General features: G+C 38.1%; 1 protein-coding gene across 1 annotated transcript; it reads left to right on the top strand.

Annotated features, from left to right (window-relative positions):
- The first annotated feature begins 5,585 nt into the window (after positions 1-5,585).
- LOC140168022 (large ribosomal subunit protein P2-like) lies at positions 5,586-8,989 on the top strand. The gene is given in 3 exon segments (XM_072191327.1): positions 5,586-5,620; positions 5,622-5,755; positions 8,471-8,989. Coding segments are annotated over 3 exon segments (330 nt in total). The 3' UTR covers positions 8,632-8,989.
- Positions 8,990-20,839: the final 11,850 nt, after the last annotated feature.

Below are 20,839 nucleotides of genomic sequence, written 5' to 3'. Positions count from 1 at the left end.
AATGAAATATTTTATCGGCATTTTTTTCTGACCGGAGTCGGGTAACGGGAAACTGGGAGTCAACTTTCATTAGCCTTAGAAATTGTGATTATATTTTCAAGTGTAAGGATATTTTATTGGCGCAGTATATAACTATTATATTGGAAAGCACCACGCTCGATTGAGCGTTCACGCTACATGGAGCTGCAAAATAGTGAAATTCACTCTGAAATATCCACATCCACATGCCCTCCCTTGGGAATCCAGCGCAAATACGCAATTTTTTTTCAATCGTTGTGCAGTAGGGTGATTCTTAATTTTCAAAAGTCTGAAAGACCATGCTTCCACCCTTTCAAATGGTGAAGTAGGATGGAAAACTTCTCTGGAATTTTCAGAAATATTGAATATGATTTAGAGGCAAGGCATTAGCCAGAGCCCAGAGGGGTGTCTTCTTTAGGGTGTCCAAAATGGTCAAAAAATACCTTATTCTACAAAATCACAGGGTGTCCACTTCCTATTCACTACATTATAAAAATAAAAATTTGGGGGGTCCAAATTGAAAACAGCACGTCTCTGGCTAATGCCTTGTTTAGAGCTAGCTATGCTCAATGTCAAGAGCCCTCAAACTCAATGTGACCGTGGTTGCGACTTCGCAGATTTGGAGCGATTGCCAAATAGGGTGCAACTCTACGAGTCTTGTTACAAGACTGCCCTACCTATACCCTAACACTAAACTCCATAAACGAGGACTGGACTCGGGAAGTCTAGCAAGTTGGGCCCTATTCAGAAATTGTAGTTATTTGTACCGCAGAAATATTCAGTCAATGAATTTTGAAAAAAGCAGGTGTGCTACAAATCGCAGTCCTGGAAATAGTCAGGCGAGCTACAGGTGTGCTGTTAATTGCACTCGGTAAGGATTTTAGGTGTGCTATCATTTGCACTCGGTAAGCAGTGTTCGATTTACCTGGATTCGCATCGCAAAATGCGAGTCATTTTCTACAAACTGCTACTCAACTACACAGACCAGTAGCAAAAAAATGCGATCCAAAAAAATCGGGGAAAATGCCTACTTGCGACCGTGAACCACGCTGATATACCATCATTTGCAAGTTACCATTCGTCAAGTCAAAAATGTCTCCATAAATTCCATTTCCAAGAAAATCATCCACAAAAATATGACCCAAAAGTCCCCAAATCGTGATGTTTACGCCATTAAACGAAATACAGTATCCTCCCTTATATGCAAATTTTATGCAAATGACATGTTGTGTTACATACTTCCATGTATTACCAGATAACAAAAAACATGCATATTCATTTATGACATCATAGAAGTAGCAATGTTTATATGGGTGTATAGTTCAGTGGTGAGACGGAAATATCCAGGTGGTGTATGACGTGCAGTCCCTAAATTCAGTAAATTTTCATCGTCAACCGTGTAATTGAATGGGATTATTTTGAAATTTTAAAACGCTTGAAATATCACAAACAAATAGGCCTATGTTGATAAATAATATAAATACAAGCTAAAACCGTTGGGGTTCGATAATGAACCCCACAAAACTAACCGAGTATATGGAAAATGCCATACGGCCGGGCGGTTTCACAAGTTGCCGGCTCGATCATGTCATCCGCCGCCTGGAAATATCGTGTGTCCTTGGTGACAATCTTCCAAAACTACACAAGATTTTTAGGATTTCATAGATTATTCACATTATTTTAATGCTTCAGCTAGTAAATAAGTGAGTTTCCTCTACTCAAAAATGTAGGACTTCTCTTGATTACTGAAGGAAAATTTGCGTTTAGAAAGGGCACATGATAATCAGCTTAGGAAGTTTAGGTGCGAATTTTGAACCACATTCGGTCTGCAATTGCAATTGCATAACGCGTTCGGACGTTGCCTCTCTACTATGTTAACCGGCGCATATTATATGGTAAAGTTTCACATCATCTAGTAAATTTCCTTCCAAATGACAAAATTACCCAGTAATATTAAGCTTAACAAATGTTACAGTTTTCCATGCATGGGTGTGGTATGTGTAAATTATTGTTGCAATTTCAAAACATCAGATCCATGGATGGGAAGGGCAATGTATAACTAGAATAAGGTGGATTTTCCCAGAAGGTGAGGTCTTTCTCTTTTCCAATAGGGGCCTAAAGATGGTATCCGTGCAGTGCTTGATTTTGTCTATTTTTTAAAGCATTGAGTACCGGGATTGAGTAATCTGTGAGAAGACAAGAAAATACAAAAAAATCGATAAAATATGGTGAAAACAAACTGCTACTCAAAATTTTGGAATTGCTACTCAAATCTGAAAGTGAGTAGCAATTTTTGCTACACAAAAAATAGATGAAAATCGAACACTGTCGGTAAGAAGTTTAGGTGGGCTATTTGAATTATTGCACTTGATATTCAGATAAGAAGCATTGGTGTTGAATGTGGGACTACAATGTAGGCCTATAGGTGGGCAATCAAACTTCTTACCAAGTTAAAATTATGCAAATTTCCTGCATGACATCACGTGCACAGAACTGACGAATAGTGTGCGTAGGATCGGTGAAATTTTTGTAACATTTGGTAAGAAACACCTCGTGCATATTGTCCGTCTCCGTTGAAAAACTGGATCCTCCGCAGTAAAATCCACCATGACCACTTGAAATAAGCTTCCAGCGAAGTCAGAAAACATACACCATGTCCAACAAAAAATTACAGTGGCAACTCATTAACACGAACCCTCTTAACATGAAGTTCCTGATAACAAGAAGTGTGTTTTACATTCCCAAGCATATATTTCACATGTTATTAGAACTGGATAACACACACTCCTGATAACAAGAAGTAAAATTTGAATTCCGCACAACTTCGTGTTAATGAGTTTCCACTGTATAACCAAAATTACAGATAAATGAAATTTGAGTATCTTCAGTCATCGAAATTTTTGCTCGTTTGACGCCAGAAAAAAGTGAATTTTCAAACTGCAATATTTTCCGAATGGAACCATTGATTTTCATTCCGTCTTTGCCAGGACCCAGCAGCCATCTTGAATATTACAAAATACATGAATATGCATATGTCTGAGCCCAGTAAGGTCAAAAATTCATTCATAAAACCATGTCGGGTTAATTGCAACGATTCTGATCGGCCGAATAAGACCATGTGTTTGTGACGTGTTGGGTTCATGAATATTTAATGAGCAGCGCGCTCCTGTCTGACACAGTAAAAAACTTTGCATGCTTAGTGGTGCCTGGCGTGCTAACTGGCTCCTTTTTTCTAACTTCGTACAGCGTGAATGGGGGTAGTTCGTTCGTGGGATGGGCTTACTCAAACACCAAACTTTCAACACAAATATCGTCCCGTATGCCTCGGTTTTTTGTCTTATACTAGACCCATTTGTTCTTTTTGTCCGCCATGATGAGTAGTATAAGGGGGCGCAACACTAAATCACTACGCATTTTATGTAAGAACGAAATTCGGCTAATATAATCCATAGTGAATATGAGATTGTAGCGACCATATCTACCGACATGTTCACTTTAAATCACTCAATATCAGCTCATGAATTCGACAAGTGTCTTCAATGATAACATGCAGAAAAAAACGGACATTTTATCTCAAAAGCAATTCTCTGTGGCGGACGAAGACAACTTCCGATTTTGAAATGAGAGTGGTGAATTAAGTATATTTTTAGGCCATATTTTTTGCACCGCGAAATAGCGAAAAAAGTCAACGGTCATCGATATATGCCGACAGAAGTTTTGGAATCTACAGAAACAGAGCTTTAATTTGATACCAAATTTATTTTACCAAGTATTGCAGGGACGCCAGGAATGGCGCTCGAAGTAGGCCGAAATCACACGTTATCCTATGGGACGCTTATTTAGTGTTGCGCCCCCATAAACTGATATTTCTATCGGCAAACCTCGGTACAATTTTATCATAGCGCTACACTCACCGCTGACAGATCGCACGTGTGTAGGTAGGTCATGTCAAAATATTAAATCAGCCTTGTTCAGCTTCTAGATAATTATACAGTTCAGTTCAATGCAGAAACATTACCTCATTTACTACGGTGGTCAATGGCATGTCACGTCTTTGTTGTGACATGAACAGCACGTTATCATATTTCGGTAGCGTGACCTAACAAGAATTTAGAAAGGTCAGCTAATTTACATATTAAATTGTCGAAAACGGCCAATCAGTGAGTAGAAAAGATATTGTTTGGGTCGTCACCTTTGTAAAGGCCGTGGACGTCGATTTATTTTATGCAAATCACTTTCGGGAACCACTGCAACTTGCTTTGGAAATTCCTTGAGGTGACAAGGTGCGCTATAAATCGCACTCGGTAAAGTGATTTAAGGTGGGCTCTATGCGCGGGATCGCACTCGCGCGCCTTAAGATGCATTGACTGAATATTAGTCGTCGGACATATTTAAGCAAGTTTACAACCTGGGTGTATTTTCAAAATAAAGTGTTCCTTGATACTCAGTCTTTGTAATTGCAAGAACTCTCAAGGATTTGAACGTCCACTCAGTCCCAAGGTTAAATACCATAAAATAAAGAATTCCAAAAATATTTTTATGGGGTCCTTATGGAAATTTCAGAGAATTAAGTTTTTCATCCAACATAACCATTTGAAGGGGTGGGAGCATGGTATTTAAGACTTTTGTAAATAATAAGAACCACCCTATTGTGAAGCTGGAGGTAGATTTGCCCGATTCTCACAAAAATGTAATTGCGGCCATGAATACTGCAATCGTGTTTCCCTCCGGTGCTTAGGGTATGATAATATGTAATCAAAAATGACGCATTGCATCATTCAGGGACTGTCTTATGGAATTTACAGGGGAGCAAGAAATAGCTCTGAAGCCTTCAAGGAGAGCTGTTTAGAACATTTACGATAAAATGTAGGGAGAGAATGGTCAACTAAGGAGAGCTAAAAAAATTGCTCTCCTATATCAGATATAAGGAGAGCAGTAGAGAGCAATTGCTCTGGCCCTCCTCAAAAGGCAGTCCCTGATTACATGGTCTCTGAAGTTCACATTTTGATGTCGGGGGGCCTATTTCTTTGTCAACAACTTGTCGACATCAGATCTTGAAATTTGACAATTGTCGACAATGTAATTCTACTCGTCAAGACGTCAACAGCCCTATTAATTATACTACAGTACTTATTAGAGACAAGCCTTGAAATAAGCAGACTGGAACCAGGAGCAATTTGTATTTGAACATTGCTCCTGGTTCACTGGGATTTTACCAGAACCAGGAGCAATTTCTGAAGAAACAGGAGCAATATTCAAAAAGTAATCCTTTTCTATACAATAGCAGCACTACTGCATCAAGTGCAAAACTGGAACCAGGAGCAATTTGTTTTAGAAAATTGCTCCTGGTTCATGTGAATTTTATAAGGACCAGGAGCAATTGGTGGCTTTACGAGAGCAAATTTGCTCCCCGCGCCCGCTTATTTCAAGGCCTGATTAGAGAGTTCCCATTTCGGGATCAGTTTCAGGATTTTGAAGTGCAGTCATATAGAGGTACAGTATGTGCTATATTTTGGTTGGGTTCTCTTTCATTTACATGTTTCAATGTTTGTATTTTTCTCATCAGAATGCGTTACGTTGCAGCTTACCTACTGGCTGCCCTGGGGAAACAGCTCCCCATCAGCAAAAGACATTAAGAAGATCCTTGGCAGTGTGGGTATCGAAGCCGATGATGACAAACTGGACAAAGTTATCAAGGAATTGAGTGGCAAGACTGTAGATGATGTCATGGCCGAAGGTGGGTTCTGGGTCAGGCAATGGGATAGATATTTATGAGAGGTTCTGATAGTCATGTGAAGCTATGATACCACTTGAACACCTTTTAAAATCGAAGTTGATAAACGCTTCTCTTCTGCCATGGAAAAAAAAATGATTTTGAGTTATGATTTAAAGTTGATCAGATTGATACATGTACCGTATCTAGTTGATCTCAAATTTTATGGTGTTCCAATGGCATGGCATCACATAGTCACATCAAATGAATATCACAATCTCAACCAAGTTGTTTTCTTGCTGTGAAAAGTAGAAATCAAACGTCTTGTGGAGTGCAAAATAGGGAATTACCCTTCGTTTTGTTTGTTGGTTATTAGCACCCTGGATTGATGTTCCTCTGGCTTGTATTAAGGCATTCTTGGTCAACCAAATTTTAGGCAACTTTCTTCTTTTTTTTTCTTCCTGTGTTGGCCCTCTCCCATTGAAAAAGAAATAACCACTTGTCCAAGTTGGTCAAAAAGTTGTTCCTTGATCGACTCGCAGTTCCAGCACTACCAAATAATCATTGCTCCAACTTCTATGATGAAATATGCAACAACACCATCTTTCGGCTGATCAGACGCTGATGTATTAACATTTACTTCTGAGAAAGAGGAGCACATTTAATGTTTGGACTTAAAGCGAGTCGTATGGCAGGAGTCATATTTTTTAGTTTTAGCCATTTAATTAAAAACTTCAGAAAACTATAATATCAGTAAAGATTTTATAGGAAATGATTTGAGGAACCTATTTATAATTGTATATTTCTATAGGTCATGCAGTTATTGAATAGAATTATGGATCCAAACAAAGGTTTTTAATTTTTTGGCAGGATAGCCTTTATAGAACCTGTGTCATTCTGCTTAATTGCATGTCAACTTTACCCACCTGGACATAGTTGTTGGAACATCGATAATTCAATGCAAAAATTAGGTTTTCAAAATTTCCTGAAGGCATCTATGTAGTGTTTCATGTTTGACTGTAACAACTGGTCCTTGCACCTCAATCAATGCAAGTTTGCGTTTGTTAGGTCATCCGTGGTCAAAGGTCAGGTCAAATTTCAAATTGAGGGTGAAAGTCAGGTGAAATTGCAAAAAGCTGCAATTGAGCTCAGCTGTGAGGAAAGTGATCCCATACAAAGGACACACCCTGATTTTGAGATCTGCAAAAGCCAATAACCATGATAGCCAAAAACCGCGAAATACGGGTAACCGCCTAGTTTATAGAACCTGTGTCATTCTGCTTAATTGCATGTCAACTTTACCCACCTGGACATAGTTATTGGAACATCGATAATTCAATGCAAATATTAGGTTTTCAAAATTTCCTGAAGGCGTCTATGTAGTGTTCCATGTTTGACTGTAACAACTGGTCCTTGCACCTCAATCAATGCAAGTTTGCGTTTGTTAGGTCATCCGTGGTCAAAGGTCAGGTCAAATTTCAAATTGAGGGTGAAAGTCAGGTGAAATTGCAAAAAGCTGCAATTGAGCTCAGCTGTGAGGAAAGTGATCCCATACAAAGGACACACCCTGATTTTGAGATCTGCAAAAGCCAGTAACCATGATAGCCAAAAACCGTGAAATACGGGTAACCGCCTAGTTTATAGAACCTGTGTCATTCTGCTTTATACCTACCTGGACATAGTTATTGGAACATTGATAATTCAATGCAAAAATTAGGTTTTCAAAATTTCTATGTAGTCTATGTAGTGTTTCATGTTTGACTGTAACAACTGGTCCTTGCACCTCAATCAATGCAACATCAATTTAGATGACTGTTGTACTTTACAAATTGACAAATTTTATGCATCACAAAATGTGAAAATAATAAACATCATATTCACCAAAAAAAAATATGACCTCAAGACTCATGCAAGTGGGAAATGTGATTATTTTGCATCAGAAAAAATGCACTTGCAGAAACAAGTATAATATAGATTAAATTAAGCTACAGGTGTCAGCTGGTCACAAGTGAAAAGCCAATCTTAGCGGCTTATCAGTAAAGGGGTTTATCAATTGATATTGAGTTGATTTCAACTGTTTTGAGTGCAACATTTGAAATCATTACTATGTTTTGTTCCCTGTTATTTATTACCACCCAGGATTTGTTTTACCTGAAGCGCTTAGTAACAGAAGGGATGTCCCATGTACTGTTTGTTAAATGCATCCCTGGTTTATGTTTGTATGGTCTGGTCCTTGATCCACTTCCAATCCAACCACTGTACCAGACACGGCATTGCTCCTACTTCTATGATGAAATACAACAACACCATCTTTCGGCTGATCTGACACTGATGTAGTAATATTTATTTCTGACGAAGAGGAGCACATTCTGTGTGGGGAGTCATTGGAACATACGCAACTGAATGCACGAATGTTTCAAATATCCTGAAAGCATCACTAGGCATGTAGGGTTTGCCAATGTTTGATTGCTTAACAACAGGTCCTTGCAGGAAATAAACATTACAAAAATAGAATGTCCATACTCTTTGAGGGTTTTAACTTTGAGCAAAATTAATTAAAAACAATACATTCAATGAGAAACTGGTGAAATATTTGGAAAGTTGCAATAATATAAGTGGGGACTTCTTTTAGGTGTTTATCCAAAAGAGGTGTGCTTACAGCTTTTTGTTTTGAGGTCTTCCGAATGTAGTCAATCTCTCAATAATTTTTAACTTTACTATTGGTTTTGTATTTTGCAGGCATGTCCAAACTCGCCTCAATGCCAGCCGGAGGTGTAGCCGTTGCTGCCGGAGGTGGTGGTGGTGCCGCTCCAGCTGAAGAGGAAAAGAAGGAGGAAGAAAAGAAGGAAGAGGAGGAAGAAGAATCCGACGATGACATGGGCTTCGGTCTCTTTGACTAACTTTATCTAGTCGTGCCTGCCAGAAGAAACATCAAAACAAAAATCGGTTTTAAACCTTGCTTAGTTTACCATGGACATGCAGTACTATGGGCTTCAGTCAGGCTGACTGGATGACAAAACATAACTCTCAAATCTTATTCTGCTTTGTTCATATGAACATACAATGTTTTTGCAGTCAGTAGTCAAGCATCTCACTTTAATGTGATTCTTGTCTATTCATCATGAATTCTTTGTTTTCAATACAGTGAGTGGAAATCTGTAGTTCTAATGATTATGATGGTTTTACTCGTGTATTGAAAACAAAGAAATGTCTTACTAGAACTCAGTATGGCAGAGAAATAAAATAAGATGATACAAAGTTGGTATGTTATAATTATGCTTCATTCTTGGTGTGAAAAAAAACCCATCTTGACCCTTTGCATGGATCCACCATCTTGCAACCAAAACAAGATTCTCCCTATAAAAGCATCTGAAAAAAGTGTTTGTTTTCTAGCAATGTGCCGGACCCACCTTTGCACAGTATGTTTTGTGGGACCTGAGAGCACATCGGGCACAACAAATAGCATTCTGAATAAGAGGAATGTCCTGATATCAATCATATCATTTTGGATTTTTTTTAAAATTTGCAACATTTTATGGCAAATTATCAAAAAAACTAGGTAGACTTAAATGCTACATACTTAAGTGTATGTAGCTGGGATAAATAAAAAAGCCGACCGTCATTTGAAACTTTTGACCTTTCGTAGTGAAGGTACATGTGAAGTTCCCCAAAAGACCTAAAAATACACTTAAGTTTACCTCAAAGACACTTGTATCAATTTTTAATAATTTGCCGTAAAATTTTTATTATATAGCAGATTTCAAATGAAGTTATTTGATATCGGAAGGCCATTCCTCATCAGAATGCAATTTGGTGCGTCAGACGTGCTCTCAGAATCCACAAAAAAAGTTGGGTTACAGAGTATGTGGTATTAATAAGCAAGCACACAATGCACTTTGCCGGTGGAACTAACCTTGTTTTGAGAATTGACGTGACTGTGCAAAAGGTCCATTGTAGTTGTGATCCACAGACCCAAATATTTGACCTCTGCCTATAACATTAATGATAGGTCAAACTATACTTTTTCTGAATCCTAATAATGAGAGGAATACAATTACAGTGGAAACTCTTTAATACGAAATTTGTGGGGCCACAAAATTAAGTCTTATTCATCACATATGTGACCATCCAGCACAACTGAGTCCGGATGTCGCCAGTGCCACTATTGAGATATGCTCCATTGAACTTAACAATAAACAATAGGAAACAGGATTTATTGACTGTTTTATTGATTTTTCACTACTTAAATGTCAAGTACTATAGGCATGACATACATCATTTTAAAGCTAATTTCAAGCAGAATATTTTGGTTGAATATCTCAAAAATGATGATTGGCGACTTCAGGGCTCAGTTGTGCTGGATGGTCACATATTACATAGGGATTCAGTGCCAGGGACCTGAAAATCAAGCTTGTCTTACCAGGTTTTTTGTATTATCAGAGCTTGTATTTTAAAAACAAGTTTCCACTGTAGATGGTTTTTATCCATATTCCATACTATGGCCATTTTGGACATATGCAAAAAGACCAGCCAAGTGTCCCTCAGGGGTTTTCCTAAAGTGAAAAAGAGGGACAGTCCTGCTTTCTGAAAATTTCAGTGATGGCAAAATGTAAGAACAAATTTCACTTAAATTTTGCTATAGCATTCTCTTTAGTCGATAGTGATCAATTTAGACATGCAAAACCTTCCCTGAATTATGAAAGTATTGCACACCTCAAGTCTTTGAATTTGTTGGTACCTTGCTTGTGTACATAAAGGTTTTGGTTTTTACTGACTTCGGTAGGTTGGCAGGCAGGTCTGTGCAAATTACCATTTTTTCCCTATGTCCTGTTTGGAGGGTGTTTAGAGTCGCTAACAAGAAAAAACATGGTGTTTCAATTTTTGTCTAGCCCAGGGATGCAAATTGTGCGGGAGCGGGGAGCACCGCTCCTAGGAATTGACAGTCAAAATTGAGGAAATAATGCCTTAGAAGAAAGAAAAAGAAAGTGAGGAAAAAGAGGAGAGGAAGAGGGAAGGAGAAGAGGGAAACATATCTCTAATATCTATATAAATAAAAGGAAGTCGCTAAATCTTGTCCAGAAGCAGGCTCCGAGATGATTTGACTTTCAGCTCTGATTTATTCGTACATTGATCGGGGATATGGGGGGGGCACTCAAATTTTTTTTGGGTAGGGGTGTGCCACCGCCAGTTTCGAACTTGAGGTCTGAGGAACTGATCGGACAGCCAAAAAGGAGGGTCTAGGGAACTGATTGGCCGGTCAAAAGGGGGTCTTGGGAACTGATTGACCGACCAAAAGGGGGTCTTAGGAACTGATCGGCCGCCAAAATCTGAAAAATCTCGGAAACGGGTTCAATTTTGTTGCGTTTTTTGCCACAGATTTTTGAAGGAATCGATTTCACTTTGAATTGTGCATTAAATTATTAATCAGGAAAACCATTAATGCAAAATAGGTCTGGTTTGGCCTATTACGATGGAAACCTCAACAAACAAAGCAAACAGCATTCAAATCAAAAATTACTAGACCCTGTAGACCTTCAATCTATACTATTAGCCTACTGATAATTATAGCAGCAGCCCACCATAAAAACAAATCCACAAGAATTATTTTTTTAAGTGCCGAAAAGAAAAACATTTAGACAACATTGAACTGCCATGCTTATATGAGATGATGAGTGAAGTGTGCAGAATTTGACAGCCATTCCACTCCCGATTTCACTAGACCAGTAGATCGAAAATTACCTTTTAATTCATTGTTTATGGAGAGCTGCGAGGATGTGTACATAATTATTTAAGGTACTTTTCCTCATATTTGGCCATTTTATTCCCAAAAGAGATCTCAAAATCATTTATTTCTAGCTAAATGTTCACCAGCTGGAGCCATCGCGGTCGTGCAGTGCTGCAATGTTTATAACAGTCAACCAGTGTTGCCACTCTAAAAGGAGCCCAAACTCCCGCCCAACGTTCACTTTACAATGTATTTCAATGGGGGAGAAATTAATGGAAAATTCCCTTTCGCAAAAGTAGCTTTTGGGTCTGCTTTTGGGCTTGAAATGTTAGGACAGAAAACACGCCTCTCAAGATGCCGATGAGAGCGGAAATCGATGATCTGAGGGTCTATGGAACGGCTAGAAAAATTTTGGGGCTTCAGAGCGGGCAAACAATGAATTCAGAGGGTCTAAGGAACGGCCAGCGGCTCTGAAAAAGGGGGTCGTCGCCGCGGCACATACCCGTATACCTGGGAAATGTGAGTGCCCCCCCCCGGGGTACATATTGCCATTAAACCATCTGTCGTTCATTTTTGCAAAACTATTCAATCACTATGGAAATAACAAAAAAATGGCCAGTTGCTAGGCCGTTGAGGTCAATAACCTTATGGGTCAGGTCATGACAGCAAATGCGTCAAGTGGCGAGTCACGCACCTGCGCGTACACGGCACCATGGTTTCACGCGCTTTACCGCGCATGGTATGGACGCACTTAATGTTGGCTTACCGCGCGTGTACGTGACTGACTTCTGTGAGACAGTGGCGGATCCAGGAATTTGGGAAAAGGGGGGCACACTCGAAGTTTTTGCCGCCACCTTCTTGAATGGCCACGAAGCACCATTGTGTCACGCGCCGTGCAGGGGGTTGTGTCCCCTCAGAATTGGAAACTTGGTCAAAGTAAAGGCCTTGAAGCCATTTTGGGGGATCATTGGGTGTAAGCTGATGAAAAAGGGGGTCATTGGGTGACAGATATGCAAAAAAGGTTAATGTTAGGGGGTGGGTGAAAGTCCACATTTTGGGAATTCTGCGGCCCCCGCCCCGCAATTAAATCCTGGCTAAGATATAGGTTTAGTTATTAACAATACGGAATCGCTTAAAATGTTTTGCAGCAACTTTTAAACATGTTTCTTACATGTTTTATACTATTATAACCCGGAATTGAAACGTTTTCTAGCAACCTCTTTCAATGTTCAATATACGACTATATACGATCTTTCTGTCACGAGCTGTTTCAAAAGTAATCTGAGGGATTGAGTGAGTAGGCCTAACAACATTATCACAGGTCTGGATAATTATGTTTATCAAGCTAACATGATCATTACTATACTGGATGAATAATCTACACCAAGACGCCATGATTATCATCACCGTTTACCATGTTTACTATACCACTCCCGTTTACTAACCGCTCCCGTTTACTCAACTGCTAGTATAGTTAATAAGTGAAGCAGCGAAGCTACTGAATGAAAGAGAGAAAGACACTTGTGCAAAATATTGAGGAATTCACATGATTTTCAAGAAATAAGAGCCTTAAGGGTAGATGCGGTATTGTTGGTCGAAGCAGCCAAAAGTGTTGTTATTTCAGCCCTTTTTACAACATAACTCAAAAACCACAGGACCTACAAAAATATTTCTGTGATATTTGAATTCTTCTACACGCTCGCAAGGAAATGAGCAATGCAATTTTTGCCAAAGCTCACTACCATTCGCAAGATTTTGTGAACTACCAAATCGCAACACTTTAAAATAGTGTATTACCTTAAAAGAGGAAGGTGTTGGTGTTAGAGTTTGGATATGGGTAACAATTTGAGGAAATTTACAATTTATCATCAGAGTATAGGTCTGAGACCATAATACCTAAATTATGGTCTCAGGAGTAGGTATTCAATGTAATCTATTAGGAAAAAAGAAGTTGGGTGGTGGCAATAGGGCACATATCTGAGGAAATTAATAAAGTGAAGGCAATGAGGAAGGTGTTGGTGTTAGAGTTTGGATATGGGTTACAATTTGAGGAAATTTACAATTTATCATCAGAGTAGGTATTCAATGTAATCTATTACTAATTAAAGACGCGGCGCGGTGGCAATAGGGCACATATCTGAGGAAATTAATAAAGTGAAGGCAATGAGGAAGGTGTTGGTGTTAGAGTTTGGATATGGGTTACAATTTGAGGAAATTTACAATTTATCATCAGAGTAGGTATTCAATGTAATCTATTAGGAAAAAAAGAAGTTGGGTGGTGGCAATAGGGCACATATCTGAGGAAATTAATAAAGTGAAGGCAATGAGGAAGGTGTTGGTGTTAGAGTTTGGATATGGGTTACAATTTGAGGAAATTTACAATTTATCATCAGAGTAGGTATTCAATGTAATCTATTAGGAAAAAAAGAAGTTGGGTGGTGGCAATAGGGCACATATCTGAGGAAATTAATCAAGTGAAGGCAATGAGGAAGGTGTTGGTGTTAGAGTTTGGATATGGGTTACAATTTGAGGAAATTTACAATTTATCATCAGAGTAGGTATTCAATGTAATCTATTAGGAAAAAAAAAGAAGTTGGGTGGTGGCAATAGGGCACATATCTGAGGAAATTAATAAAGTGAAGGCAATGAGGAAGGTGTTGGTGTTAGAGTTTGGATATGGGTTACAATTTGAGGAAATTTACAATTTATCATCAGAGTAGGTATTCAATGTAATCTATTAGGAAAAAAAGAAGTTGGGTGGTGGCAATAGGGCACATATCTGAGGAAATTAATAAAGTGAAGGCAATGAGGATTGAATCCTCATTGCCTTCATTTTATAAATTTCATGGGGAAAAAACAAGTCATAAAGGAATTCAGTGTATCAATACTAAAAAATCAGAAGTGCCAGTGAGGAGATGATGACCTGGAAAAAGTTGTCAAGGATATTGAAATTGACTCGTCAACATTAAGAGGTAAACATAAAACAGACAGTAACCAACCATAGTAACAGAAATGTAGATACAAGGGTCAGCAAGTGGCTCCTCCTGACCAACATGATTTAAGGAAATTAAAGGGAAACAAATAGAGGCCAAATCAAACTATATATTTGAACATGATATACAAATTTGATTCCCTATTGATGCAAAAATTTAGGAAGTTAAAACTATAAGGGCATGCTGCAAAAGGATGCTAGTGCTAAGCAAATAATTCAATATTTTTACCTTTCAACACTCAGAAGGAAAAAGACCAAAAAAAGAGGTAGGAATTTCTTGATAAGGGAAAGTTATCAGAAGGGGGGGCAGAGTGACAAAAAGTGAAAGAGAAAAGTGCTCCCTCCAATAAAAAAAATTGTGGGGGGCAAAGGGAAAGAAAAAGACAGGAGCCTATGTCCCAGCAAATCTCACACCAATCATGGACCAAACTAGTATAAAATACCAAATTTTTGCGCGCTACACGCGCACCCTTTTCCAAATAAAGGACTTTTCGAAAGCTCAAACACTTTACAGTTATGTATATGGTCGAATCCAACGAAAAGTGTACACGGCATGTTCAGGGCCATAACTTAAAAGTATTAATCAATTGGCATTCGTTTTTGTATTGTGTTTATTCGCCTTGATCATACGCTTCGCGCCATATATAATAAGGCCCCCTTCTGTGAAAAACTTAGACACAGAGACCCCAAAACATGCTATTTTTACCCATTTTTCAAAATATTTCTTAAAGTATTTTTAAAAACATATAAATCAGTTATGAAAAGAAGTCATTGGATTGAATCTAAATTGATTTCCTGAAAGGTGTGTATTCAAAGATTGCCTGTTCAATTTTTCACATATTTGTACATAATTATGAATTTTTGTGATAATTTTTGAGTGGTATTTTATTACATTACCTACGAATACAATTTTTCATAGCACTAGAAAAAAATAAAAAAAATGGAAATCACTAATAAATGCGCAATTGATACAAGCTTTGATATGTCCAATACTGAAATGCATTGCATTCGAACATCTTTATTATTGTGTTTAGCTGCCAGAAATTCTAAATGGCACAAAGGTAGGTTTGGTAAAAAATATGCATTACCTCCAAATACATGTTAAAAGCTGTGCCATTTCCACAAAGTGAGAGAATAGTAAACAATAGTTAAGCAATAGGTGCAGGGTAATACACTCTTTATTTCTACCAAGTTTCAATAGCCTGCGTTTAAATATTTCTGAGATGTCAACAATAAAAGCAAGTATTCGTAGGTAAATTTCGGTAACCGAATGTTACCTACGAATACAATTTTTATCATGACAGTATTGTGAAACACCGCCATTCATGCCAATGCCCATATTGGTACATAACAAAGGCCTGTATGTTTGCTATCAAATCATATGTCGATGAAAGTTGCGAATTCACATACATGCCCACCATGCAAAACTGAATACGGCTTAATTGGTGAAAAATATGTACTGAAATAGACGACGGTCTGCTCATTTGAAAGAAAAATCAGATTCAAAGAAGATTAGAAGGGGATAAATACTTGGATTTGTCAACTGTCATGTGTGCTTCATTTTAAATGTTTACCGACCTTCAGGTTTCTGAGTAATTTGTGTCCAAATTGATTTATTCGAAAGTAACTTTTGACGTTTTCGCTAAGGTTACCTACGAATACCATGGAAAAAACGACTGTTCTCATTGTCTCATGATCTAGACAACACATTGATGGACCCTGGTATAAAGCTAATTGTAGTTGCCCTCAAACGAAAGGCCACAAGACGTAACTGACTCCAAGATGGACTTCACAAGTCTGCAATAACGGTTTTAAGCGATTTGTGTGCAATTAAGCAAATTAAAGTCACTTTAGTGCCTTTGTTTCTTACTTCAATCCTCTTTCAACCGCTGTGAACCGACATTATTAATACATGATAGGGTCTAAAGTATCAATAAACGCACATAAAAAATAATACATTCAAAGTGCTTAATAAAATGAAGTTTTGATTGCGATATCCACCAAAAGTCTAATTCTTACCTACAAATACTGAAATGTTACTTACGAATACAGCATAATACATGACATATGTAATGAAGTGTCTCTACCAATGGAAATTAGTTGTCAAAAACTTAAAGCGGTACCCCAGGACACTATTATTACCCATATACGGATTCATTCAACAATTATTTATTATGTAAAATTGCTGATTAACTACTTGTATATCAAAATGAAGTGGTCAAAATCTTGCTAAAAGCATCAAAAATTTTTGATCTAAGGTAATAGCATTTATTCATTTGGACGTACCTTCTGAAAGAGATCTAAAAACTACCGTTTTATTCATTCATTACCATAATAGCAAAATTTAAACCTCTAAACTCAATATAGATATTGTTAAATCGCTCATGTTACCTACGAATACCCGGGTTTCTTCACCTTTTCATTGTATAAAGCGTTAGGTGTATGCGTATAATTCCTAATATTCTTGAAAACATATACCATACTCGTTCTAATACAATGTGTAAATTGATTCATACTCATTTGATAAATAAAATACAGAAACTGACCTAAACTTCATTTTCAAAAATAAACTAGCATAAATTGACTAAGATCATATTGATCGCGTTATAAAAATAAAAACAAATATTTTCTGGTTGAGCTAGCATTTTCCTGACACCCTGTGGTCTACATTACACGAAAAAAAGCGTTAATGGGAATATTCCATTTGTTTTAGGTTGATTAGTATTGCGATAGTGAAAGCATCCTAGTGGTATTCGTAGGTAACATTGGGTTTTGATATCACATTTACTATCACACGTCCTGGATTTATTTTTCAAGATTAGTAATGGCACTTTTGGTTCCTATAAGGCCAATATGTCATCAATCAATGGGCAAAAGGAAAAAATTGTGGAGACATTTTTATTTCGGACTTATAGTTTTGGCCCGTGGACACTTTTGGTTGGATTCGACCATATAGATTAAGATTAGAGTCTTTTTAAAAAACATCCTATGTTACCATTCTCATCTTTTGTGCAGAACAAACCTATTTTATGTCTGGTATGATTGAGGAAATCTTGACCCTAAAAACCTTGCTCCTGAGGAAGAAATCACAATTTGCACCCCTGGTCTAGCCTGATAAGGCAGGAGACTATGTAATCACTTTTCCGTATGTATGGGGTGGGTGTGTGTGTGTGTATGTGACAATTTGGTTAAAGTTTTGATTAAATGCTCTCAGATGAACAGTTCAAATCCTATTGCTAGGAAACTTGGGCCATAGGTGCAGTATGAAGTTCCTCATGTTATGAAGTTGTGTCACATAATTTCAAGGTCACCATAAGTCATTTGAGGTCAAATGTTTTCTTGAAATTTGGATTAAGTTGCTCTCAGGCTATGTATTTCGCCATGCTTTGACGTATCAAGCTACAATTTTGAACAGTGATCGGGGCAAGTGTGTCGAGCTACTCAAGTGATGGGGAAAAGTGCGGGAGGGCAGGATGGGCAGTACGGGGTACGGGGGTGGGAGGAAGATAACAAGCAAATACCCTGTGAAAAAAATATCTGGAGATCCGTATGGGGTACAGTGACGTAACTTCGTGTTGAGTAGCGCGACCAGAGGTTCTCGACCAGAGTAGATTTTCAGGTCATTTTGGGGTCATATGAGGTCAATTTACTAAAAACTATTGTATGGGCATGAAACTTGGTGGGTACAGTCAACATTTAGAGCTGAATATTTGGAAGGTCATTTCAGGGTTATCTGAGGTCAAATTACTAAAAACTGTCGTATGGGCACGAAACTTGGTGGGTACAGTCAACATTTAGAGTAAAATTTTGGAAGGTCATTTTGGGGTTATCCGAGGTCACCCGGGGGTCATATGAGGTCAAATTACTAAAAACTGTCGTATGGGCATGAAACTTGGTTGGTACAGTCAACATTTAGAGTCAAATTTTTGCGGGGTCACCCAGGGGTCATCTGAGGTCAAATTACCAAAAACTGGCATATGGGCATGAAACTTGGTGGGTACAGTCAAGAGTTAGTCAATTTTTGGAAGGTCATTTCGGGGTCATCCGAGGTCACCCAGGGGTCATCCGAGGTAAAATTGCTCAAAACTGTTGTTAAGGCCATGAAACTTGGTGGGTATAGTCAACATTTAGAGCCAAATTTTTGGACGGGCGGTCATTTCAGGGTCTTCCAGGGGTCATCCGAGCTCAAATTACTAAAAACTGTTGTATGGGCATGAAACTTGGTGGGTGAAGTCATCATTTAGAGCCAAATCTTTAGGTCATTTCAGGGTCATCTGAGGTCAAATTAGTAAAAACTGTCAGATGGGTAAGAAACTTGGTTGGTACAGTCACCATCAGCCAGGTCATCGTGCCCAGCAGAAAAACGCCAAATTCATTTACCTCTACTAAAAGTAATCGCAAAAGCAGGCGAGACTCGTGGTTCGAGAACCGCCTTGTGTAATAGGTGCACCCATTATTTTACTCGAATTGACTCATCTACTACCGGGGTTTAAACCCACGACCTCGGGCAGTGCTCTTTCAAAGACCATGTGTTTTAAATGTTGATGAGCGGAACAATGGCCTATAAACATTCTATTAACTTAGGTGCACTTTTGCACCCCATTTTGAAAGTTGTGCAATTTCATCTTACGCCAAGCAATTATTTGAAGTGCAGTCTGGGACAATTGACACAAAGTCGGTATAATGCACCACACCACAGGCAAATTTTGGGGTGCAAATTGCACTGCAATAGGACTTATTTCGAACGCTGCCAAAATATAGTTTTAGTTTTGGGGAGTTTGGTTAAGTTCGGAAAAAGCATTGTTCTGAAGGTCATTTCAGGATTACAGTTATGCAGGGGTGGCAAAACAGATTTGCTGGATCTTTTGGGTTGTTCTCTGGCACCCTGTAAGTGACTTATGCAAAGAACACCATTCCTGTGACCTAGGCATTCTTATGAAAAGACTCCATTTTTCCTATTTTGTGGGCATGTGTGACCAGATAGCACATGCCTGTTCAACAAAATGTATTTGGATGAATCTTGGATGGTTCTGGCCAGGTTTCCGATTCAACAATTGACTGCATTTCTGTAGGATATACATGTATGTAGTTACCGGGAGGGGGGGTAATGAATATGATTGCATGATTGCATATGGATATATATAGGCTTGGTAAGAGCAAAAGGTAAAAAATATGGGGTCATTGGGCAAGAGCATGATTTTGAACATTTGATGAGAGCAAAATGTAACAAATGTGTGGTCATTGCATTGTGCTATTTGGACTAGACCTAAATTAGATTACACTGGGTGAAAACATTGACTTATTTAAAATGGGGTCTTTGGGTAAGAGCCAAAACAGTCTCACAGAAGCCTCAAACATTGAATATTTGGTTTTAAATGGCTTTGTTTTTTCTAAAGAAGAAAGTCAATGAAAGTTGCTGTTGAAATTGAAAAACAAGTTTCTTAGGGTAACAGATCGAATGGAAAAGTAGGGGTCTTTGGGTGAAAAATATGTTTTCAAAAAACGATATGGGTCTCTGGGTGACAGCGGTGTTGAAAAAGTGGTAGTGCCACCCCCCCACCCATCGTGATAGTACAGCGAATCCTCTCGTTTTTCAACAGCTACGCATGGCGATTTTGTTCGAGATAGGCCGAGCGACTCAGGCTAAGCATACCATGACTATCATATGAGATACCACAGAGTTTCTATATTCTACACATTATTATGATTTGTGCATGCTCTAGTACCCCATATGATGTTGCTATTACAAGAAAAATCGATTTGTTTTCAGGTAAAAGTCAGGTTTTGTTTCCAGTACACTAACTTGAAATGCAATACACTAATTAGCGGCGACTGCTGTTTGTTGTGTATATGTTTTACTGCATTTTGTGTGTAAAGATTTTTAAATCGCCGTAAAAATTGTGATATATTTAATTTTGAGAATTACAATTATACTTTATAGGTATAAAGGAACATGTTCAGCCCATTCAGTTAAGATCCAGGTGCAAGTCCTATAACACAATGCATATGTAAACTTTCTTTATCTGTGTCAATAATAGAATATTGATTTCAATGGAGTATGGAGCTGTATGGAAAAAATATTTATAATATAGGGTGTTGACACTGTGCCCCGGTTACTTACAGGGTAAAAAAAATTTGAAGTGCACATGAAACGACACAAAAATCAGTTTCACTATAGATTAGGAAATATTTTTATTATTTTATGCTAAGTGTTTCATGATGACAAAATACAATATGTATAAACAACAGCACAGTTACTGTGACCTGAATATATTCATATATAGTAAAGAGGTGAAAGACACTATTTGTACATACTTCACTGAATACTCTCAAACTGATGGAATAATGGGGTTACATTTTCGTCATCAGACTTCTGTGCTCATATCAAATT

The sequence above is a fragment of the Amphiura filiformis genome, chromosome 13 (genome assembly GCF_039555335.1).
Source record: "Amphiura filiformis chromosome 13, Afil_fr2py, whole genome shotgun sequence".
Classification (NCBI taxonomy): domain Eukaryota; kingdom Metazoa; phylum Echinodermata; class Ophiuroidea; order Amphilepidida; family Amphiuridae; genus Amphiura; species Amphiura filiformis.
Note: the sequence above shows the minus strand (reverse complement) of the source record. Positions and strands in the feature narration are given on the sequence as shown.